The sequence below is a fragment of the Drosophila subobscura genome, chromosome U (assembly GCF_008121235.1).
Source record: "Drosophila subobscura isolate 14011-0131.10 chromosome U, UCBerk_Dsub_1.0, whole genome shotgun sequence".
In the NCBI taxonomy this organism is placed as follows: domain Eukaryota; kingdom Metazoa; phylum Arthropoda; class Insecta; order Diptera; family Drosophilidae; genus Drosophila; species Drosophila subobscura.
Window position 1 is genome coordinate 19,295,970 of NC_048534.1, and position 24,904 is coordinate 19,320,873.

At 46.8% G+C, this 24,904-nt stretch overlaps 1 protein-coding gene across 4 annotated transcripts in view; it reads right to left on the reverse strand.

Annotated features, from left to right (window-relative positions):
- The window catches only part of LOC117901953 (zinc finger protein ush), an 87,664-nt gene that overhangs the window by 2,748 nt on the left and 60,012 nt on the right, over positions 1-24,904 (reverse strand). The window contains exons 1-5 of one of the 4 annotated variants that reach the window (XM_034812929.1): positions 18,847-19,239; positions 16,471-16,515; positions 860-1,845; positions 384-802; positions 70-321 (exon numbers count right to left, since the gene is read on the reverse strand). In XM_034812929.1, coding sequence (XP_034668820.1) covers positions 70-321; positions 384-802; positions 860-1,845; positions 16,471-16,515; positions 18,847-18,868 — 1,724 coding nt within the window. In that variant the 5' untranslated portion in view covers positions 18,869-19,239. Of the gene's footprint in view, positions 1-69; positions 322-383; positions 803-859; positions 1,846-16,470; positions 16,516-18,846; positions 19,240-24,904 lie in introns of those variants that run through there. The other 3 variants (XM_034812930.1, XM_034812928.1, XM_034812927.1) reach the window with 3 other exon arrangements.

A 24,904-nucleotide genomic window follows, 5' to 3' on the forward strand; every position in this document is an offset into this window, starting at 1 on the left:
GGGATGGGGAGAGAGAGATGTTCAGTTAGTGGCAGATTCCTGGTGCATTTCGGGCTGCCAAGTACTCACCGACTGCCGCCTGCTTCCTTGCGCTTGGGCTCCGCTGGACTGCTGCTCTTGGGCTCCGGGTTCCCTGCTCCCTCGGCGCCTGCTGTGGGACGTTCTGGCTCCAGCGCGGCCATGTGCAGCGAATTGACAAAGTGATTCATGTTCCCGGCCAGCGCATTGCTAATCAAAGCGGTGGCCAGCGGCTTGATGGCGCCATTGTCCACGGTGAAGCAGGTGGACTCGAGGTTCACAATGCCCGAGGAGGGTGTGGGGCTGCAAGGGGGAGAGCGGAACAATGAGCAAAGGGCAAGAATGGGATGTCAGCTGTCTCTTACAGTGGTCCTGGAATAATGCTCGCTGCTCGTATCAAGCTGCACGGCACAATGATGATCGGATGCGTGGGCAGCGCCAGAAAGGGTTGGGACGTGGGCGCCTGCAATGTGGCAGCTGCCGCTGCTGCTGCTGCCGCCGCCGCTGCTGCCGCCACCATGGCTGGCGTGGGTGTCTTATTACGCGTCTGAGGGCTGAGTTTGCCGGTTGCCGCAGCTGCCGCGGAGGCACTGCCCGCAGAGCCCGCTCCGCCCGACTCCCGAGCGGCGACTGTTGCACCCTCGGCTGCTGCTGCTGCGCCACCTTTGGGCGTCGAACGGCCGTCGGAGCGTCGGGAGCTGCAGTAGTGCTGCTTGTGGGCGCGGTAGGTCTTGATGTTGTTGAAGCGTATATCACAGTCGCTGCAGTAGCGGTCCGTTTGCTGCTGCAAAGCGCTTGAATTAGTGGAAAATTTCTTTGACTTTTGGCAACCAAAACTCACTTGACTAGAACCCTCCTCGAGGGCGCTGCTGCTGCTGCCGCCTCCACCGCTGCCGCCTGCCGCGCCTGGCACACCATTTGCCGTGAGACTGGGCAGACTGCCCAGCGATCCCAGACTCCCGAGACTGGGCGCCGGCGAGGTCTGATGCATGCGCATGTGCCGGTTGAGGGACACCTTCTTGTCCGCACTGTAGGAGCATTGGGTGCACGCGTACTGCTTGCCGATGCGCGCCACCTTGGCTGGTGGCTCCGAGCCGCTGCTGCCACCGCCAGCGCCTCCACCCGCTGTGGACTTGTCCGCACCCCCAGCTTTGTCTGCACCTGCGCCATCCGCCTCCTCCGCGTCCTTGTTGCGATGCGAGCAATAGTAGGCCTGATGCGCCTCCAGCGTGGAGGGCGAGCTGAAGGCAATGCCGCAGGGCAGGCACATGAAACGCGCGGGCTTCAGCAGCGGCTCCACGAGATCGGGCTGCAGGCTGGACTGCGGCTGCGGTTGTGGCTCTGGTTTGATCTGCTGCGGCGGTGCCAGCAATCGCTTGTCCGACAGGTGCAGCTCCTTGGCATCGGGCTTCAGCGCGGGATCCGAGGCGAGCAGCGCATTGAGTCGCAGCTTTGGCAGCCTCGGCGTGGGCGTGGGCGAAGGACTCGGTGATGGCGACTCGGAGGGTGGTGTTGCGGGCTGCTCCAGCTTGGGCACCAGGTTGCCAGCTGGCGGCGTGGGACTGCGTGGCGGCGTGCTGGCACTGCTGTGGGGCGTAGCCTCCTGCTGTTCCTCCCGGCTGTGCTCCATTTCTGTTGCCCCCAGCTCTGCCTGCGTCTCTTCTGGTAATGCTACGGAGAGGGAGTCCTCTGTGTCTGCCTCCCCATCGCTGTTGTTGTTGTTTTCCTGCAGATCCATGGGTTCGTCCTGCTCCTGCTCCTCCTGCTCGTGCTGCTGCTGTTGCTGCTTCTCTTCGCCCAGTTCCTGAGCGGTTAAATCTTTGGAATCTGCAGGAGAGCGAGTGGAAGTAATCATTAGAGCGGTTTAAGTGGCATTCCAAGAAGCCTTCGCTGGCTGCAGATCAGCTCAACGCTTAGGCAATTATTATCAAAACAAATTGTCAGTGTCGCGGAGTCAAAAGCTGTGAAAACAATGCGACAAGAGGAGCTGCAGCGGACACAAGACAAGACAAGCCTCTCTGTGCACCGAGAATCTTTCTGGCTCTGGCCTACGTTTATCCTCGCTGGCCATCTCTTCGTATACGTGGAAAACGCTGTGGCGGAAAAGCGACTGCAGGCTGCCACATGGTGGCCTTTGCCGCTGATGATTAGGGCCTCAGGATCCGGCAGGAACATTCACTGACATCTGATTTGTTTTTGGCCGCAGCAGCGGCAGCAGCAGCAGCAGCAGAAATATTATAACGACCCATTGGTCGATGCTGGACGAGATTGTGGCAACTGCAAGCAGAATGCAACTGCAACATGGACATGGGACATGGCACACACATGGCATGGCATCGAATGGTTTGGACTGGCTCTGGCTCTGGCTCTGTCTCTGGCTGTGGCTCTGGCCATAGATGAAGCCACTGGATAAGGACGAGTTTGCATCGCATTCGCCAGAAATTCGACATCTTTTCGACTGGTTCTGCTCGTGCGGGCCTCCGTGCTGCTCTCCGCCAGAAAGCTGCGCGTTGACCTGTCAATTGCTGGCTATTGAAATGTCAGCACATCTTTCAGCCACAAACGAGAGAGAGCAGAGAGCACAGAGCAGAGAGAGAAGAGAGTTCGTCGCCAGAGTCTTTTGAATGCCACTGACGACGCACTTGCAACAACAGAGTTCGGGGCGGGGGGGGAGAAATGTTGTTGCATTGACGGCCCGCCCTAATTGCCGCCGTCGATTCTTCACGAATTCACACAATTCTGCACGTGAGCAATCGGTTAGAAGAATCATCAGAGCAGAGGCGGGAGCAGGGAGCGGCACAGAGGAGCCGAGTTCGGGGCAAAAGGCATTCCGAGGCATTCTGCTTATTTGTAAGATATTTATTGCCTTCGATTGGGTTGCGATAAGCCGCACACGTAAAGTGTTTTGTCCGCAGCAGCAGCAGCGGCAGCAGCAGCAGTTGAGCCTCCACACTGCCGCAAGAGATGGCCGAGCGCCGATAGAGCGCAAAGAACGGGAGAAGACGCTAACAATGGTTCGGTTTTTGGGCTCTGGCAAAAGGTAAACCTTCGATGCTGACTCTTCCAACTTCCAGTTGAAGCTCTGCCCCTAGCGACAGCTGCCGCCTCTGCTTCGATGCTGCTTCTGCTGCTGCTGCTGCTGAGGATTAGGCCCAAGTTGCAGCAGTGCAACAGATTTGCTCCAACGATTGTCTCGCGAGAGAGTGCCATCACCCGGGCCAACAGTCTCTCCCCCCCAGCCCGCACTTGTTGCTGTTGCGAGTGCTGCGCTTACCACCTCATCATCCTCATTGCCATTGCCATTGCAGCATTGTTGCAGCATGCGGCATGTTCTGCGTTGTGAAAACTCCCCGAATAAACGGAACATATAAATACGAGTATTTGTGGAATTGAAAGGGAAAATTGGAGGTACATTTGTGGTTTAAAAAAGGAATGAATGCCACTTGTAATTGAACTCTGAAGGATTTGACAGCAAAAATACTTCATAAATGTTCCAATTCGAGGAGAATTCTAACTGGAATCTGTAAGAGCGAAGGAGAGTCCGAGAGAAAGCGAAAGCTACACAGCTGCTAGCACAGTCTCCCACGTTTCCCACCAATTTTTCATTCGTTTCAAAAGCTTGGGATTGCATTTGTTTATCAGCCATAAAAGTATCATTTATGGAAAGTATCAGCTAGGAATTAACATCTTTAAAAACTCAATATATAAAAATATATAAGGAATAAAGGAGGGCAAGGCATTTGATATTTATAATCATATTTTTGGCATAATCTTTCAACGATGCATACTTCAGGAGAACATCTTTTATGGATTGCCTTTTCTGACCTTTCGAATTATTTCTTAATTTAATTTAGCTGAATTTGGAATGCATTTGGCATCGAATATGCACTAAGATCAATTCAACACACAGAAATACGAGTATTTCTCGGATATTTCTATCCTTCCCAATATTATTTGCTAAGCTATAAACACATGCAAAGCCCTCTCCTGCATCTATAAACCCACAAGTAATTCCCATTTACAATCCACAATCGAAGCAACTTCTGTCTCTGTCTCCCTGCCCCCTCTGTGGAATGCCAAGGCTACGTACGATGGGAATTCGATTTGGAATCTTGGAACATATTCAAAGGAACTGTGCAGGTCGCAGTCCACGCGGCTCACGGGGCTCTCTGATCGGCTGGGCGATCGTTTGTTTAGCCATTTCGTAACGTTACGCCGCCCCACACCTACTGCAGAAAGAGAGAGAGAGAGAGAGAGAGAGAGGTGGAGAGAGCGGCAGAGAGCGACTTGCAGTGTGGCCAACGCCAACAATTGTTTATCAATTTGTTAAATCAGCTTCGCCGCCGTTTCTCCACACTGCAACGCTGTGGCTCCCCTCCCCTCTCCCCACGCTCTTGTCTGTCCCCCTCTTTGTGGTTGCGCTGCAACTGCGATCGATCCTCGCCGATAAGCGACACAAACACACAGTGAGGAGACTGCAAAGAGAGGGGGAACAGGGGGGGTTCTGTGGCACTTTATCAGCCGGCAGATGATTGTTGCCGGTTTCTCACTTTTGGACGCTCCAACTCCACTCCACTCCACTCCACTGGCTGCCACTCGGCGGCTGCGGTGGGCGTTGTTGCCAGCCATAAACAATCGAACAATTTGGTGTGCCCCGATCTTGGCCAGCAACTGGCAAACAGGCAAGGGGGCAACAGCGGGAGCGGATGGCACAGAGGATCCCGCGAACCCTTTTGTTTCATTTGTCGCTGGGTTCTCAACCGCTGGACCGCCGTCGCTGCTAATCGTTTGGGGTCAGAAAACCCGAAAAGACTGAACCCCAGAGCATCCAAAGGCGAAGCTCATTTCGTACTCGATGGGAGATCACCGCGAAGATCTCTTCTTGGTGGCAACCTTGGGGGAACACATTCGATTCGGTGGGTGTGGGTGTCTAGCATGGGTCTAAGACCAAGACCAAAACGTCGCCAGGGAGTCTGGCCAAGTCAGAGAGGAGTTGGCAGAAGGTACGAGATGTGTAGGTGCAACCGGGGAGGGAGTGTGCGTTGTGGTTGAGGGTACATTTGATGGGTTTTTGTGGGGTTTTGTGTAGGTTTTCTGTATGTGTTTCCAGGCAGCGTTCTCTACCACTTTGATGAGAGAAATTTGAGCTGAGTTTGAGTCAAATTTAATGTCACATTTCTGTGTGTAGAAAAGTACTCGAGTTTGGCAAACAAAGTGTAAAATTTCTGGTAATATTTCAGACCAAACTCCTTCCAATTACTTAGATTTATGTACTGCTCCTTCAAGTTCCTTTTTTCCCTCATTCGAGGACATTCGCTGGCTCATTAGTCGGCCAAAAAGATTTCTTGCCTTTCTGTCTGCTTTCAGTATAATTAAACAAATTTTTGCCAAGCCAATCGAAGATCGAGATTCTTTTTTTTCGGCGCAGAAATGGAAAAACGTGAGCAAGCAGCGCCAAAAGAGAGATACAGAGAATGAGAGAGAAATAATAGCAGAGAAGCAGAGAAGAGATGCGAAAGAGCGAGATGCAAACTGCAGCTGGGAGTCTCTGCGCTGATAAGAGAAATCTTCATTTTCGCGCGAAAATTTTGCCACCTTTCGTGGGTTTCCGGGCGGGAGACTGGTAGGGAGGAGGGCTGGAAGAAGACCTGGCACGGGCAATCAACGCCATCTCTCAGAGTCTCAGGATGAGGCTGGGTCTTGGCTGGGGCCATAGCTCTGGTCTCTCTCTCTGCGTTTGTCTGTCTGCGGCGCTTATCAATTGTTATTAATCAAGGAAAAGGCCCCTCGCGAGTGCAACGAGAATCCACCAAATGCAAAGAGCGCAAAGTTCGCAACAAAATTTCATTCCACTTCACACTTTTGGCCAAAAAGAACAAGGGGGAGGATCAGCACAGAAAACAGGGGGAGCAGCAAAAGGATGACCAGGAGGCTCGCGGTCTGACTCTGACTCCGAGAAGATCCGTTCCCGGGCCGTGTAAATAATCAAAATTCTCATATCTCGGGGGGCTCCTCTTTCAAAGTGCTATTCGTGATTTACTTGCCAAAATGGTGCTCTTCTTTGGTTTGCTTTTATTTGGATGATCTTCTTCTCACTGGATATGGATGCTCTTTTTCTTCTGGTGGTTCTTACACTCAAAATATAGGACTTTCATCTGATATTTCTGCCTCAAGATGGTTTCTATAGGATACTTCCTCTTCTTATTGCTATATCAAGAGTAATTCTTCTTTAGTTGAGAGAAAAAGCGAGAAATTAACTCTCTGAATGGGATTCATATTCAGATTCTTCCGCTAGATGACCTTCGACTGTTGATTCTACCGCCGAAATATCCCAAGGAATTCTTTTCCTAGAGGTAAATTTCCATTTTCTCGTGTTTCTTCTTTCAAGTATATTTTGCGGGAAGCTCCGTTGCATTTTCGTTTGCCTTTTTCTTTGAATGTTATTTAATTTTCAATTCTTTTTCTTTCCAGAGGCTTTTCTGCTTGTATTTCTCTGTCTAAGGAGTGTTCTCCTTCGACTCCTAAACCTTGCTCGGGCTGCTACTTTTCTTTCGCTTCAATTTACACTGTTTTCATCTGAGAACCCTTCTTTTATTTCCTCCACCTCATGCCAAAGTCATGTTCGGTTTCTTCTGGCACTCCACCCACCTCGTTGGCTCCATCAAAACCCTCAACAGAAGTTCGACTTTATGGCCAAAAACTAATTTAGTTCACTTGGGGTTCAACAGAGTTGCTGAGATGTCAATGGTGCAACAGATAGATAGCAGTCCGCATAGAACAGTGCCTCCCAAATGTATATGGACCAACCTATGCGGCACTGTATCTTCGATCTATAGAAAAACCACAACACAGGCCACAAAACATCCACAGAGAACCGGAGAGACAGAGAGACGGAGGGCAGCAGGCAGGCAGCAATTCCTCGAAATCGCCATCCAAGTCAAAGTCTCTTTTTGATGTCTTAATTAAAAAACGTGCAAATGATACAAGGGACAAGGGGCAACAGCAGAGGGAGGAGGCAGGGCAGCTGCAGTGGCGAGAGGGTGCAGAGGGTGCTGCAGTCTCTGATCGTCTGGGCTGCCCCACTCTTCTGCAGCAGAGTTCAATGTTGAGCAATTGATGCAACTGTTGAGATGTGTTGCTGCAGTTGTTGTTGCGCTGCCTCTGCTGCTGCTGCTGCTGTTGCATGGCATGCTGATAAGCAACAAGAGACGAGGATGCGAGGGGCTGTGGTGTGGTTTTTGGTAGTAGGGAAATTGTCGCAGTACTTGAAAATTTCGTGTGAGCACGCTCAGCGTCGATTGTTGCGGTCGTTTGGGGACTCTGCTTGATCGCTTGATCAGCAGCGGAGAGCAGCAGCAGCAGCAACAGCAGCCAGCACCAGCAACAACTGCAGCAACATTTGTCGTCAGCAACAGCAACAGCAGCTGGAGAGTACAAGTTGCCGAAACATGGAATACCCTTTAGGCACAACATTTAGTTGTATTCAACTTGAATATTTAAACTATAAAAATAGACTAGAGAAATAGTTATTTGGTTCCAAAAAGTGATCCTAATTTTCTCCGAAAAAACTTATTTAAAGAGATTATTTCTCTCTGCTAGCTCTGCTGCCATTTCTTTGATTCAACGTTCAAATATCGTTCGCTTATCCTACAAACTTCTGTTTTAAGTCCACATACTCTCTCCTCCACAAAGAGTATTCCCTTAGGCAAAACCACCAACACTTTTGCATGCCTGTAGCTTCGATTTTTTTGTTGCTCTTTTTGGCTGCCAGCAGATCAATTGCGATCTTCAGTCGCGGCTATAGCATTTGGCTTTAGCAGCTCCACTCTGCCTGTTGCTCCCACAATCTGCCAGTGTTGCTCTGCTGCTGCTCTGGCTGGAGCTGCACGGCAACAGCCGCAACTGTTGCTGCACAAATTTAAATTGACCCAAGTGCAAGTTTGAATGTTGCTAATCTGAAATCAATGCAGCAGCAACACAGCAGCAGCAACATCACATGGGCTGGGGGATAGAGTACGGAGACTGGTGTTGCAGGTAACATGGTTAGCTGTTTCCTAGCAAGCTCATAATTTGCGTTTATTAAACAAGTCCCTGGCATTTGCATAAATGTCGCTTTGGCTTGATTACAATCAGCAGATGATGATTGGACCGACGAGGGGAATGGGATGGGAAGACATGGTACCAGCAGCAACAACAGCAAACTGGCAACATGGCATCTGCAACATGGCAGTGTAGCAACATTTTACAGCAATTGCTGTATACAAATCACGCTTCCCGCAGATCAATCAAAAACAACTGACAACTGCTGCCCCCAAAAGGGTTGCCACACAATTCAATTGAGTTCGAGTTCGCTCCCACCCCACTCCACCCCCCCTCTTTGATTTAATTTCCTTTTGCATTTGCTCTCTCCCTTTTCTCATGGACACGACCGCAACATGTTGCCATCTGCTGCTGCTGCTGCTCCGTTTTACTGTTACACTCAATTCGTGAGGGCTGCCCAGCCACGCCTCTACACCCAAACCCAACTCCCACCCCCACCCCCACTGTAGCGCTGGCCAAAAAATCGTGTCTGGCATTGTGTTAACTTCATTGCTCTCTTTTCTGCTGTCTGTCTGTGTCTCTCTCTCTCTCGCTCTCTCTGCCTTCTATTTTGTTGCTGCCTTTCCGCGTGGCTCCCTCTGTGTGCAATTTTTGTTGTGTTGCTGCTGGCTAGCTGATGTGCTGATGACTTTTGATGTGTTCATCAGCCAATCACGACACGAAACAACAACAGGAACAACGGCAAACAGCAGGAATCAGCAGAGGAAGGGGCTGCAGCAGAAAGGGAAGGTGCAGCAGCCGGAGGAAAGGTTTAACATTTCTTCTGTTCGAACAGTAAATTAAAGAGGCGCGAAAATTGCCTGCAAGCTGTGTGAATGGGAATTGCAAACGGACTGCAGGGGCACTCGTGGAATGGGCAAGCGAATAAAAATTCCCGCAGCGAAAAAAAGAGACACAAGGCAGCCCACACACAGAGGGAAAAGGGACAGAGGGGAGGGAGTGCGGGGAGCAGGCCTAAACAGGCGTCCAGGTTGCTAACAAGATGCGCGCAGTCAGCGACAAACAGCAACAGCAGCAGCAACAAGCAGTTAACAGAGCGAGCGAGAGAACAAAGCCAAAAGGCCGACACGCAAAAAGGAGTCCGAGCAGCAGCCAAAAAGGCAGCCCAAGGAAGCCCATGGTAGGTACGTACCCACCTCAACGACTGGGACTAACAAAGCGGCAAGGCAGACACATCATTACCTACCAATTAGGCCCCAAAAAGTGTGTGCGTCTGTGTGGCAGAGCCAAAGGAGAGAGCAACCAGGCTGGCAGGCAGGCAGCAAGACAAACACGAAGGCCCCAGAGTATGGAGGCTGCTGCCTGGCTGCCTGCTTCCAGCTCTTTTGGTGGCACAATAAACGTTTACAACGTTGCGAATGAGTTGGGTTTTTGGCGAGGCATGCGGCAGGAGGCAGCCAAGTGACTGACAGGCAGCAAATAAGCCATAAATGCAGGGAGGCCACAAGCAGCCAAAAGGCTGGGGACGAGCAGCAGCGGGAGAGACGTGGCTACCTGGGGGTACCTGGTATGGGAGCTACCTGCCTTTCTGTGGCTGCTGCTGCTCCTGGGATGATGAAGTGCAAAGTGCCTGCTAACAGCTTGTAATGAGGCGGCTCCCAAAAGGGATGGATGCTCTTTTATATGCAAAAAGAAATACAGAAAGAACAACAGAGAAAAGAAAGGGAGAGAGAGAGAGTGAAAGTGTCAGGAGTACACTCCACTGACTCGACAAATCCTTGTGGCCTGCCTCCACCAGCTTCAATTTCAATTCGTTTTTTCCATTCCGATAGCTGATTGAATTTCGCACTGGATTTGTACAAATAAAAAGGCAACAAACAAGCCAGCAAGCAGGCCAATCATTGAAGGGAAACAAGCAACATGATTGGATGATGACTGCATGATGGTTCCCCATCCATCGGGGGAGCTGAGAGCAGAGCCATAATAACCATTGAAGAGGGTCATTCGTGCGTGGTTTAAGCCCCCAAGCAGCGGCTAAGCCAAATGCAAACACCAATGAGTGGGGCAGAAAGTGTGAAAAGCAGAGGAGAGCAAGGAAAGAAATGCTAGAAAGGGTAGAGGGTGGAAGGCAGCTCTGCTCAAAGTTAGATGACAAGCGGAAGAGCTGGCAAGGAATCTATGGCAAGGGTTTCAGCAGAGGGAGAGCAAACTAATTGATTAAAAATTGACAGGAATGCCTCCCCTTTTTTATGGAAAAGGATCAATCAAAGGCAAACCGCATGGCATGAATGCATTAGGACAAGTGAAGGATGTCAAAGTGCCAAGGAAATGGAAAAAGCAAAGGGAAGGAGAACTCCTTCAATCACAAATTGTTGGCTGTTCCCATTAAGGGAAGTTAAGAATGAAATGTGCCGGAAGGTTTCCAGGAAAATCACACATTTTTAGAGAGTTTTCTATGGCTTTTATTAATCATATTATAGTCCGTCTTAGACTGATGGAAACGGAAGCGGAAGTATCCCTGAAGTTTGAAGCAGGTCCAACAGCTGCGGAAATGCCATTCTTTAATCACACATTTTTAGATAAATTATATAAAAGTTATGCTTATAAAGAAGACTGAATGTAGGGCAGCAAACACTTCAGGAAATGATGAAGTCATAAGTTCTAGAACCCTTAGAGATCTAAAGCTAAAAGACAAGCCCCATAAAGGCCTCCAAAATATTATTAAATAGATTTTACCCTGTAGCACATGGGCTTATTAGTATACCCTTAATATTCCTTTTCAATCTGTGAATTTTTCTACTAATTAAAATCGGAATAGCTGGCACTTCATTGGGATAACTTTGAATCTTGCAAAGTTGTGAAATTTGTTCCATTTTGCTGCGATTAAAAACGAATTCATACAGAAATATTTAGCCAGCTTTCTTCTGTTTATTTAGCAGAGTTTCTGTGCAGAATTCGACAAATAAAAGTTATATTTATATACATCCTTCTGATTCCCAATAAAATGAACATCAAAGATTTCCCCAAAGTTTTAAAGCAGCAAAAGGACGGCCTCCCCGAGCTGCACAGATAGATAGATAGATATTCCATGCAGCAGTGGCATCAGCAGCCAAGTGGCAAATAAAATGTGTACTATTTTAACAATAAATTACGGCCTGAAACCCCCTACGGATGTACCCCCCCAAATATTGACAGAGAAAGGAGAGCAAAGAGTGGCATGAGGCATGAGGCAGGAGGCAGGAGCAGTGGCCGTGGCAGTGGCAGTAACACACAGCCTCGTAATCCTTTTTGTGGCGCGGCATTTATGAAATGTATTCTCATTCTCTCTCTTCTTATCGCTGGCCACAGATCACAGCTGGTGGCTCCTGGTGCTACTCCTCCTGCCTGAGCCCTGACCCTGGGACCTGTCTCTGGCCCTGGACTCTGCCCCACTTGCCTCGCCTGATGATGCTGTGCGATGGGCACTGATGATGATGATGAGTTCGACTTGGGGCGGGCCTTTGGTCATAAAATGTTCAGGCGGCCACAGGATTCAAGTTGTTCTTCCATTTTTTGGGCACTGGGCTCTAGCCTTCGTCCTTGTCCTTGCGGTTGCGCACACAAAGGAATAGGAGGGAGGGGAGGGGAGGAATGGCTGCTTGGGTGGGTGGTTCTCTCACTTTTTTGTCGTGTCGTGGTTAGTGTGTGTGTGTGGCCATAACACCAAAACGCAATCCTTTGGATAAATTTTCTTATCTTTCGTCGACCAGACGACGATATTATTTTTAATACAACACAACCAAAAATTTGTATGTGTGTGTGTATGGCTCGTAAATGTGTGTGTGGGTGTGTGTGTGTTTGTGATTTATGTTGTAATTTTTTTATGTATATGGCAACCATTATACGACTCTTTATCATCATTCTTTGTGGGGTCACACACGGGGCAAGCGGGCAGGCGGGCAGGCAGGCAGGGCAAGGGTGCACTTTCTTTCTTGTGCGAATTATTTTGAAATGTGACTCAAGGATTTTGGGTGCTTTAGATGACCCCTGCTGGGGGCAAGCCCTGCTGGGTTTTTGGCAATGGTGGCTTAAGAGTTGACTTGACTTTTGGGTGGGCTTTTCTTTAGCAGCAAGCTGCAAGAGGAAAACATGTGAAAAAAGATTTCAAGACAGATTATATTGAGCCAGATTTAGGGTTATTTTTGGAGGGATCTGCAGAAACACTTGGAAATAGTTTACAGATAAGAGAGGGATATTTCTTGCTTATCAAGAGTGATCTGCCGAAGGAGCTTTAAACGTTGATTCCTAGATGATCCCTTAGGAGTTCAGAGCTTCATCAGCTTGTAAAAAATATATACAAATTCTCCCAAATCTATTATATGCCATTATTAGCTTATAGACATAGTAACCTCCTTTCTGCCTCATTTCCACAGCTACTTTCCACTGCATTCCCCTTCCAACCTTCCAACTCTCTTGCGTATGCGTAATATTCTCCAACCAAAAAAAAGAACTCCGCAGCGGTTTGAGGGCGTTGTGGGGGTTTCTGTGGGGCCATAGGGGTAAGAGATAGGGTAAGAGGCATGTTGATTGAACGCTCATAATAACGCAGGTGAGTCGTGAGCGCCGTGTAATGGTTTTTTCTACACCCCCGCTACCCCCTCATTATTGCAGTGGCCTGCTGCCCGCAGCAAATGCAGAAAATGTTTCCCGCATTAAGAGCCCCCCCTTGACAAAAAAAGATAAAACTTTCTGGCTAGCCCCTCTGCACTCCCTTTATATGTGCGCCCCCCGCTGTCTTAAAGCTCTCGTGGAGCTTGAACCTTGTCAAATGATTAATTACATGCCGAAAAGCTATCTAACAATTTGACTTGATGTCGGGAGTGTGGAGTGTGGTATGGGGTTCTGTGTGTGGTGTCCCCCCTCTCTCTCTCACTCTCTGGGTGGATTGTCATTAAGCCAACGGCAACGGCAGTCAGGCAGCAACAGCAGCAGCAACAGCAGGGAGACATAATAAAAAATTATGCCATAGATAAAATGCCATTAGAGAAGCAGAGAAAGAGACAGAGATAGAGCGAGAGAGACGCACACATGGCATGGCTGGAGTGTGGTTAGGGGGTCACCACTTAGCGCCATTAGAAGGCAGCCAACAAGCGGGGCGGGGCGGGAGACAAACAACAAAGAGGAGGCAGGCAGGCAGAGGCAGCCAACCAGGCAAAAGCCAGGCCACAGCAGAGGAGGAGGACGGCACTGGGGGGATTCTGTGGCGAGCTGCAAGTATGCAATTCTGCAAGATAAGCCAAAGCATTCATGAATTTCACAGATAAAAACCCACCAACACACACACTGACAGAGAGAGAGAGAGCGAGAGAGAGCAGAGAGACAGACACAAAGATAGGACTAGAGCCAGGGACAGGCGCACAGGGAGCACAGGAAGGACAGGGACAGGCGCTTACAGTACATTGCACAGGAGCAGCAGTCAGTGGCAAGAGGCAGCAGCAACAAGAGGAGGAGCAGCATCAGCCACCGCAAATGCAGAGCGCCAAAAGTGAGCAACGTCATCATCAGCATCATCATCAGCAGAGGCAAACACCAACAGCAGAGGCAAGTGTAGCAAGTGTGTGGCAGCAGTGGCAAGAAGAGTGCCATCAATAGCAAAACAAAAACAGCAGAGGCTAAGCAGCAGAGTCAAAAGATATTCAGAAGATGGAATACTCTGCTAAGAGGTGGGAGGAAATGGCTTAAAGAATTCGAAGTGAATCATTGGAGAATTAACCGAAAGGATGATCAATCATGTGATCTATACCCATAGAAAAAGAACCAAGGAAGTAGCAACAAAAGGAACAAGTAGAACCAAAGGCATAAGCTTTTGCCATAACCTTCCAAGAATTAGTGCACATTTTATTAGACATTTGGCTAATCAGAAGAAGAATCCAACAGCTGCAGTAATGACAGCAAGATGAATCAACAAAAATTATAGAAAAATAACATTAATGATAGCAGAAAAGAAACTCAATCCACAAACCATCAAAGAGGTGCATAGAAAGTTAGGGAATACTCCACAGAAATTGCATAAAATTATGATGGTTTCCGTGTTCTACAAATATCAAAAGAAACATCCATTAGCTGCACAAACTACACCAAGAATAGTCACCATAAAATAATGAAAAAAGCATCCAAGATAGAAGAAATTATCTGCATCGACAATCAGTCAAAGATATGCCCAGAAAGGTAGTGCAGAATATTCCACAGAAGTTGGATACAAATATGATCCTGATCCATAAACTTCACCACAAACCAAACCCAAGATCAACTACCACTAAAGTCAAACCCAATCTGTGCAGCAAAGGAAAATAAATGCAAGTGTAGGACACAGCTCGCGTATCTATTGGACACAAAGTGTGGCACAGGCCAGCGTGGAGGCAGGAGTGCAGTGGGTGGCGGTAGTGGGAGCTTCCCAAAGGAATGTGCCACACTTTTTCTCCAGCTCTCTCTCGCTCTCCCTCTATCTATCGCTGTGTGCCTGTGTCCCTGGCCGTCGCCGTTTCCATGGAGTGTCAACAGCCAGATAAAGATTAGCCCAACAGACAAACGCCCACTTTTTTTTTAGGCAAACTGTCACGCCCACTCGGCCACTCGACTCACTGGGCTCCTGCCTCTCTGCCACTGCCCCATCTGGTGTGTGTGTGTGTTTATGCTCCTGCTGCTGCTGCTGTAGAGAATATCTTTCACTGACGCAGCACAAAAACGGGCCACGTGGAAGGGCTGCGATAGAGCGCGGCTGCTGGATGGACAACAGTGGGGCGAGCCGAGGAGAGGCGCTCCAAATGCCGCCTGTATTTTGGGCGGGTGGCGGCAGGATTATTAATGATGAATGCTTGAGATGGCAGCGAAATGGTGTGGAATGTTGCAGGTTAGATCAAAAAAGGAAAAACAGGAACGGTTTTAGCAGGGAACAACAGCAGCGGGTTAGAAAGGGATCATGGTGGATGATAAATTATTCCGGAAAGAAGCGAAGAATTCGAGAAGAAATTCATAGCTAAAAGATAGAAATATCCCTGGAAACATTTACAAATTAAGTTAGCCAGATAATTGTCTTCACAAATAAGAAATTTCTACAGAAGTTCCTACCCTAATCGTCTCATTAGATCTCAGACGATCTGCGTACTGAATTTCGAGCGAAATTTCTAAGCTTTGGCGATGGAGAAAAACACTCAGAAGTCGCCAGTAATTCTTGGAAAATATGGAACTTGGAAGCTGTGTTCAACAGAAAACAGTAGCCAAAAAATAGAGACATTTTTAGATGAGGAACTCTAAAATATTTTAACATAAAATATAAGAAAGAATTATAGACTAGAGCGCCATTTCCATAATTATATTCTCCCACAGCAAATATTTATAATCCTGCTTATCGGAAATAAAGTCACCCGCAGTCCGCTCCTGTCTAAAATAGAGCAAAGGGAGGGCACAGCAGGACCAGAGGCAGTGAAAGCAGCGAAAGGGAGAGAAAGGGTTGGACTGTGGGCTGCTGGCATTCATGGGTACATGGGAGACATCGTCGTCGTCGTCTCAATGACGGTGACACTGCCTGATGATTATGAAGTGATATGAAATTGATGCCAATGATGCCTCATGCCAGGGCGACAGAAGAGTGAAGTCAAAATACATGTCCCCAGGGGCAACAGAAGGAGGAAGGGCTGTAACAGGCAAAGGGGTTACAAGAGAGAGAGTGAAAGAGAGAGAGAGACAGAGGGAGGAGAACTTGACCCGTTGTCATTTCCTGCAGTCCATCGAAGTGACTGAAACGAGGGTTGTGTGTGTGGTGTTCTCTCCACACCCCTTGCTGCCTTTTCAGGCAAAGGGTTCATTCCGGAGGCTTAGGGTTTGCTCAGGTCCTGCTGTGAGGTGTCAAAAATCACCAAAAACCGCAGAGTAGTGGCCGCGGGGAGCGGGGTAGGTGTACCCAGTGTCACTGCACTGATAACAAAAAACGAAGAAATTGTATTAAATTAGAGAGCTCTTCCCCCGCGCTTCCATCTTTTTTTGGGATTAAATTTTTATTGGCAAAGTATCAGCAGCCCGCAGGAATGGCAGGAAAAAGCGTTGCAGGGGGAGGAGGGGCAGTGTCTACACATCGAGGAAATTTATTATTGGGGCATTAACGGGTTATGTCTGTCGAAGAGAGAGCGAGAGAGAGAGAGAGAGAGAGAGGGAGAGACAGTGTCTGTTTCCCTGCATTCGAACAGATAAGAATTTATTTTTTGGCTTTGGCCCATTTCGTTTAAGCTTAAACTTATCGCGGATTGAACAGTGGACAGCGGCAGCTAGAGGAAATCGATTGGGTTTGGGGGATGCAGGCTATAAAGGATAAAGGACAACGGATAGAAGTTTTTCCTTGTGGAAGAATGTTGCTGCTTCAGGGCTGATGGTACATACCTCTGCTGTCAACGGTCATCTCTTCTGTGGTATCGGAACAATCACCTGCAAGAGGGAGAGACAAAAGGGAATTCAAGATTAGAAATTGTAGATTCGGTTATTTAGAGATCGGAGATGCAGATTTTGAGAAACATTTCGTGGAGATTAAAATGTGCGAGATCGATTTTAGGTAATATTTTAGAGGTTAAGGAGGAAAACTGACAGAAATTATAGCGCCAGCTCTTAGAGCTACAAACGATTGGTAGATTTCATAAAAAATATCCAGAGGAAGATCTAAAAACCAAGAAAATATTTGAAGGGATAACTCTGAACGAAAATTATGATCCTAAAAGATTTTTGCCTTTCGGGCATTTTTGTAATAAATGCAAATACTTAAAAGTGATCTGTCGTTTGCTTTTAAAAGTAAAATTTGTTTGTAAAATAGATTGTCCTAAAAAATAATATTTATTTGCTGGAAGATGCATCCAGGTCTTTAGTGGATATAAATACACATCCAGTAAGAGATATTGGGCCACAATTTGCATTGAATGTCGGGTAGATCTTACCCAATCGCATAAAATGTCTTTCGAATATTTGTATCCATTAAAAGTAGTGTTGATGATTTTTAGAATATTGTTTGTAAATATTACTCTCAGCTTTGCAATCCTTTACCCCACTCCACGCCCTTCAATAATGGCTAAGAGATAATCCCCTTCTGTCGTAAGGGATTACGATTAAGAGCCGTACTGGCAGCGATCATCATAATTGCTGTTCAAGTGAAACTCTGTTTGTTTTTTGTCTACTATCCCATCCCATCCCCACCGCCCATTCTCTGTTATGTTTCTAGTATCTTTGTATCTGCTGTTGTGTGTGTATTTGGGGAGAGCTACGCACAGTAGCCCCGTCCCCCATGGGTTTGCCCGGTGTTCAAGCGCGTCTCCAAGTCCATTACACAGCACTACACAGTGCGCAGTCTACACTAGCCTACACACTCCACACCCCTCCCTGGCCACGTCGACGACTCGTCTTCGTCTTCGTCTGTTCGTTTTGTTTGCTGTGTTTTTTCTCTCTCATTTTTGATTATATTTCGCTGATTATTCACTTCAAGGAATTATAATAACAATAATAACAACAATCCGCAGAATTCCTTCGTTTTTATTTCTGCCTCTCTTCAACCTCTTCTGCCTCTTCTCATTCGCTTGCCACAGATTGCAGATAGCAAAGCACACACACACATGGCTCTCGGTGGAGCTCTCTGGCCATGGAATGAATGTGAAGCCACACAGCGCAGATAGTCGACTGATAAGCAACTGAAAGCTGGCTGGAATGGACTTGGACGCTTGGACGCCAAAACCAAGCCGGACACCACCGCTCGCCCGAGCCCCAGCAGCTACAAAGGCAAAGCCAGGCCAAGGCAAAGGTAAAGGCAGAGGCTACTCCCCAACCCTTTCCCCAGCAACGTGTGCGTCGAGGAGTCGTCCAAGTGTTCGACAGCAATTGGCGGGATTTCATTCTCTCTCTCGTGCTACACCCACACATCATCGCGGCTTACAGGTTGATTGTGCCGCAGCAAAGTTGCTTCGACTTTTTGGAGCTTCTTCTTTTGAGTAGAAATCATCTTTTATGTTGCCGTTTAGTGGGTCATTTGTTTGGATTTACGCGTGGGTTGCCTGCTAGTCAGAGGTTAAAGGCGGCTAAGCGTAGGTTTAACTGCAGGTTTCATTTAGGGATTTCTGATCTTTCGATCCCAGTCGCTGATTCCCGCTTGATCTTTATCATTTGCAGGAAATATTTCCCTTGGATTTGAATCTTTCTTTCATTTATTTTTTTAAATTCCTTCATAGATTCATCAAATGGAATCTACCTGGCAGCAAGGAGTAACCAAGCGACTGAGGTGCGCTGCTGCATAACGCGTGACACGCATAGCCTTTGAATTTTAATGCATGTCTTTATCAGCTTTATCAAATTATATTTGTATTTTCTAATTCATTCATTTAATTCCAATGAAATTTCTGACTCCAATTTCCAGTTACTAACCAAAACTTGATCTATTTCTAGCCATTCTATGGATATTATTATAATTCAAATATATCTACAACAGTCTACGAGCTCTGGAACCACTTTAACTATATCCAAGCTCTAATTTAGCCCACGTTTAAGGTAATTTAATGACTTCCATTTCATTGTTTCTCCACTCTTGTTCTGCCTTAATGTTCTGTTTACATCCGAGTACACATAAACTTGCTTTAATTTCCGCTTTCCACTTTGTTTATATAAAGAACCCTTTCGTTCCAGTGAATCATTCTGTTTACTGGCACCACTTTGCATATGATTACTCTCCGTAAGCCCAGCTTTTGGTTGATTTCTTGTATCTGTAACCTTTAGGCCACTTCTCACCTCTTGTATTGCTGCTGAGCATTGTTGTGGATTCTCCCAGTGTAGCGGCTAATCCGAGGGTTTAGTTTGTTTGTTTTGTTTTTACTTTTTGGCTTCACTTTTGATCACACACATGGTCATGGAGGGGACTTTGGGTATTCCTTTAGCATTTCATTCACTTGCCATTCACACTCACAAAATATTTGACTTTGACTCGTTTCGCACTCACAAATAACACTCGTAATATTCAAATTTTGTATGACGAACGTGATTATATCTCTATCTTTTCGCTGTGTCGACTGTCGAGTGTCGAGTGTCCGCTTGCTGCTCGGTCCGCGTTCTATGGCAAACTGAAACTCGGGGCAAGGCAACTCAGGCGGCGGCAGTGGCAGTGGCAGTGTCAGGCGAGGCGCTGCTGCTGGGGCGGCCGGCTCGTCGTCGGCGGTGAGTAATGAAATTTTCGTGTGCGCTTGTATCTGTCTTTGCCTGTGTGTGTGTGTGTGTGTACGAGAGTATCTGTGTGAGATACAAGAGATACCGAGAGTTGGCCGAACGACAACGACGACGAACGACCGGCAACGGCGCTGACGAGGCACAGCTGATGTTTGTTGATGCCGGGCTGTGGCTGTGCTGTCTGTCTGTGGATATATATTGTATCTTGTGGATGTGGACGTTGAGGAGGTTTATCTTTCCTTTGCCAGTGTCTGCCAGAACGTCTATCTGCTGCCCTATCTCTGCTGCCTTCAGTCGCACTCGCAGAGTCTCTCGCTCTCTCTCTCTCTGTCTCTCTTTGGATTTGGATTCGTATCTGCATCCGAAACACTCGCAGTGCCGGCTCCTCGGTTCGCTGCCAACTGAAATAAGATATCTTCCATACACAACACAGTCGCTGCCGTCGCTGCTGCTGCTCCCAGCTCTGCCTCTGCTGTGGTCGACTTCCTTCGTCGTCGGTTCGAAATTATTCGAAACAAAAACTGATAAAGCACTGATAAGAAGAGCGCGGTGCGGCGCGCAGTTAGATAACATCGCGAGCAGCGAATGAGTTGGGAAGGCGAGCCATTCAGCCAGTCAGCCAGCCAACCAGCAGCGGCAACAAACGGATACACACAGACACAGACAGGCACACACACACACATACAGTTGCAGATACAGATACAAAGATACATTCGCTTGCGAGAGGTGTGTTGTGCTGTGTGTTGTGTGCTGTGTGGAGGAGATGCTTGCGAGCGATATCGCGTCTACGGCTAATGGAATTCTGATTATTGCTTAGTGATAAGCGTTTTGTGTTTAATTGTATCTGTGTATCTGTATCTGAGAAATGCACATGAAGCGAAACAGAGAAACGTTGCAGAGAGCAGGGGGAGCACAGGCCGCACAGTGGAAGTGGATTTTACGTCCACAGTGGAATGGATCTGTTATCATTTCGATGGACTTCCACCTGCCTGGTACTCCATCCCCAGCCACATCCAACATTTCCCCCCAGCTGTATCTCTATCTGTATCTTCACATCTCCATCAACTCATTCTCGTTCGCTTTTTTTATTTTTTGGCTCTCGAGGGGCTTTTGTTCAGCTTTTCCTTCATTCCTCCGGGGGCTTATAATCGCAGAGCGTTGATCTATCTTTATGTCTGCCCTCTCAGCCACTCTTTTGCCTCTTGCTGCTGCTCCTCCGCTGATGCTTATCGGCGTTTGGTTTATTTCCATTTCCCTGGCAACTTTTTTTGCAGATGCAAAAACGTTTTTCTTCTTTCTCAAGCGATAAGCATCTACAGCAGCAGCAGCGAGCGCTCTCTCTCTCGCTCTTCAATCAGCTGTTGTGTCTGCATGTTGCGCATGCGTTGTGGCAAAGCGTTAAATCCACTCCCTGCCATCTGTGGCTGCACCCTCCTTCCTGCTGCTGTCTGCCTCTGCCTCTGCCTCTGGCCTCTCTATGACGATTATCTCGTTTGCCATTGTTGACTTTTAATTAGATTCATTAAACGTGCCGCTTGCCGTTTGCCGCTTGCCACCGCCACGCACCCAACCCCCCCGGGCCGACCATGTGACACCCCTTCATTGCACATTCGAGAATTTATGTTGCGACTTTGGTGTACCCTAAGGAGAGGTTTACTTGGGTGTATTGATTGGTTGAACTCTTTGGCGATTTAAATACTATAATTAAATTCTATTTTTTATATAAAAATTTATAATTATAATACCTTAAAATGTTCACTTCATGTTTAAAATTTCTTAAATTGAAAATGTTTATTTAGCTCAAGTTTTCCCACAGTTCTGCAGATCAATTATTGGGAACTATTTTCCAGTAAAATCAATATCTCAATCACCACCAAGTTTAACATTTTTTCTTCCAGTTTCATGGTGTATAAAAGCTGCGTAAATAAGTATCACCATCTCTCCATCAATATAATTTCCACCCACTTCACCCACTAATTCATTATAAATCTCTCTTTCTGCCTCTACACGATCCCTTCCCATATTTACACTTCCCTCCCCTCACAGGGTATCACCATATTTGCTACACCTTTTTTCCTTTTTCCAATGACTTTCGCCTTTCGCTGTGTGTGTTGAGTGTGTGTGTTTTTCCCCAGTTTTGTGTGTATTAGTTAGAACAACGCATATTTTCCACATTTTGTGGGTGGCTGTTGGTTTTTCCTTCATTTATTTTTTGTTGTACCCCGCACTTTTGTTTTTGTTTCTGTTCCGCGCTTATGCAGCGCGATAAACACTTCATGCGTGAATATCTGCAAAAGGTTCTTTTTGTTGTTGTTGCTGCTGCTGATAAATGTGCCCCTCGCTGCGGCAACAACAGTTGTTCTTGTTGGAGGTTGTTACGGGTTGTTCCTGGTTGTTCGGTTGTTGGTTGCTTGGGGTGTTGAACTGCCGCCAAAACACTTGGTGCGGCAGTGGGTTTGGCCCCCCAAGGTTCATTGAAAAGGAAGGTAAGAAGAGCTGTGGCATGGAGGATTCTGGCACACCTTCCATTGCATACACCCTGCGCCTTAGCCACACTTTTTGCGGCCAATCTGTCTCTGCCCATCTCTCGTTTGCTTTGGCTTTATCTTTGCCCCATCTTCATCTCTCTCTGTTGCTCTTGCTCTGTCTTAACAATTGTTTTGCAATTATGTTGCCACAAGTATCTTACACATGTCTCTGATGCGTGCGGCGTGGCTGTGGCTGTGGCTGTGTGTGCGTGTGTGTATCTATGTGTGTCATTGTTGTTACGTGCTCATTTATTGACATAAATATGAACAAATGCGACAGATCAACGTCTGCTGATTACAGAAAATACACAGAAAAAAGAACAGCAGCAGCAGCCGAAGCAACAAAAAAGCGTTTTCAAGAAAATATGCTAAAAATAAAGAGAAAAAGCCAACAGCAACAAACAGCCACAAAAAACATGCAAGAAAACGCTTAAGTTTCGATGAACAAACTGATGCTGTCCGATGCCCTTGAAGATTGATTGTAATTGTGATTGGGATAGCTAATGCGTAAATGCTCGTACTATAAGTTGTACTCCGACTTGGATCACTTGTAAACATTTACATAGATTGATTCTCTGTCCCATAGAGAGAGACCTCAAAAGCTTGTTTCATGGTAATGCGATCTTTGCGATTCATTCTTTTAATGACTTCTTCACGAAAACAAAAGATTCCGTAAAGAAAATATCAGTTGTAGACCTATGAAGCGGAGGGGTTTCCATTCAAAGAGATAAACTGTTGGACAAACAGGAGGAAACTTCATCAATTTTTATTAAAAATAATGCAAAAATATTCCAAAAATCTGTATAAAATATAGCCTCATCCAAGGTGTAGGGTATCTGAATAATTATGCTTCTGCAAGTCATAAAATCTATCCCACTTTCAGCCTAAAAGGGTATCAAAATATTTGTATTTTAAAAGTGCAGCCTAAAGAGTATCCAACTGTTCACTGCAATTGCATGTGACGCAGCAATACGATACTCCCTCCCCCTCTGTAACACTTCTTTCTCTCTCCCCCGCACACCAGACGACGCAGCGACGTCGACCTCGTTGGCTCTCCTCACTCCGCTCTGCGCTGCGCTGCGCCGAACTGCGCCAGCATAGACGAAGCCACAACCGAAGCCACAGTCGAAGCTGAAGCCAGCGCGCTGAGCAGAGCGCGCAGATGCAAGCGAAGCGATAAGATCCTGACGCTGATAAGGCCCAAAAGCAGCCAGCGAGCGCACAGTTGTTGCTGTTTTTCTTCTCTTGTTTTTTTTGGGGTTATTTCTACTTCTACTCGGGGATTGCTTTGTTTTGTTGCTTTGTTGCTGCTGGTACTGTTGTTGTGCATACCCTGGTAGTTGATGGTGTGTGGGTTTGATGGGGAGATGTGCAATAGGAAGATTTTATTACAAAAATATCCAGTGAATCCCTTAGTTCTGTTAGTTTTTTATATATTAAAAATATATTATATGAAGTCATAGACAACAGAAATAGAGCAATTCGTTCACATAATCCACATAATTTGGATATAAATATTCATGGCACTTCCGCTAATTTAACAAAAATCATTCCAGTCTAATAAATAAAAAAGTAACTCAGCTGGAACGATACTTATAACTGGAGGAACCTTCTTGAATAGGCGGAAAATAGTTTTAGGCTGTGAAGGGGCTATGGTGTCCCTATGGTTGAAAAACTTTATTCCCCAGGTATCCTTTAGTCGGCACTGCGGCTCCTTTAACGCTTTTACTTGTTGTTTTTACTCACACACTCCCCAACGCTGCTCTCTCTTGCACTCTTGCTCTCTCGCTCTCTTTAGCTGTCTGTCTCTTTCGTCGCTTTATTTCATTTCGTTCGCTTTTCGGGTAGATGGATCGTTAAGATTATAGTCGCTGTTGTTGCTGCTGCTGTTGTTGTTGTGATTGTGGCCAAAGCATAAAGAAACAACACCAAAAAACACAACAACAACAACAATGAAAAAACATTTATCATTGAAATAAATCTACTCAACTTTTTGGTTTTATTTGTTGTTGTTGCTGTTTCTGCTTCTTCATGAAACAAAACTCCAAAAAACGAAAAAAAAAAAAAGAGAAGAAGGCTATGGTGAAGCGAAACGACTATAAAAATATCCTGTCAACAGTTTTTGGATGTTCAAAACTTTTAGACTAACTCGAAATTCTATGCAATTTTTGATGCTCAGAGAAAAGGTCTCTAAACTCGTTTTCTGGGCTGATAATAGTCCTATCTGCAGATGTAAAAACTTTCAGACGAATATCCTAAAGTCTGCGGGTTTTTATCTTAAATTATGCGAAAGTCAGCTCATCGGAATAGACTCCCCTCCTGCAGAAAAACATGGCTTCAGATACCTTTACAAACTCTCTGGATAATCGGAAGTTCCTTCTTCTCCAACCCAGCACTCCCCTTGTACTCCACGTTTAATGGGTACACAATTTGTTGCTGTAACTCGAAACGCGCACATTGAAGTCAGGTCTCAAAAATTGTATGAACCGGGAGGGAGTCTCATTCCGAGACTCCACTCATTCCCCACAGAAGGGGAGAGGTGTAGTACGAGGGTCAGTGTTATATAATCAATGGAGCTGCTGAGTAGCAGAGTTGCTCAACTCTCATTTCCTCTGAAAAACTGCTCAACCTTGAGTTTCCCCCGTGCTCGCCCGCAGCAGGTGTTGAGCCGCTGACAGTGGCTTTCCCTCCCCTGGGACCTGTAGCAGGCCCTGCCGCATATTTATGAAGTCTGACAGATAAGCCCCCAACAGAGCAGAAACGACGATGACTTCATTGTAGCGAAATTAAATCAATTAACATAAGCAAAGGTGCGAGAGCGAGAGTCAGTCAACCTGCCAGCCAACCCACCACCAGCTGCGTCTCTGTGTGGTTGTGGTGTGCCCCACTTATCGCTGGCTGCCACCTTGCCACAGGAACAGGCAGCACACAGCTACAGCTATAGATATGTACCACTCTCAATTGGCTTCTTCGTTTTCCGTTTGGTTGGCCTTCTCTCTGTCCCTCTCTCTGGCTGCTAATCTAGCAATCAATCAAAGTGATTTAAATTTCATGCCGCGTATCTGCAGACCAGAAACCAGACGAGACCCACGATGGAA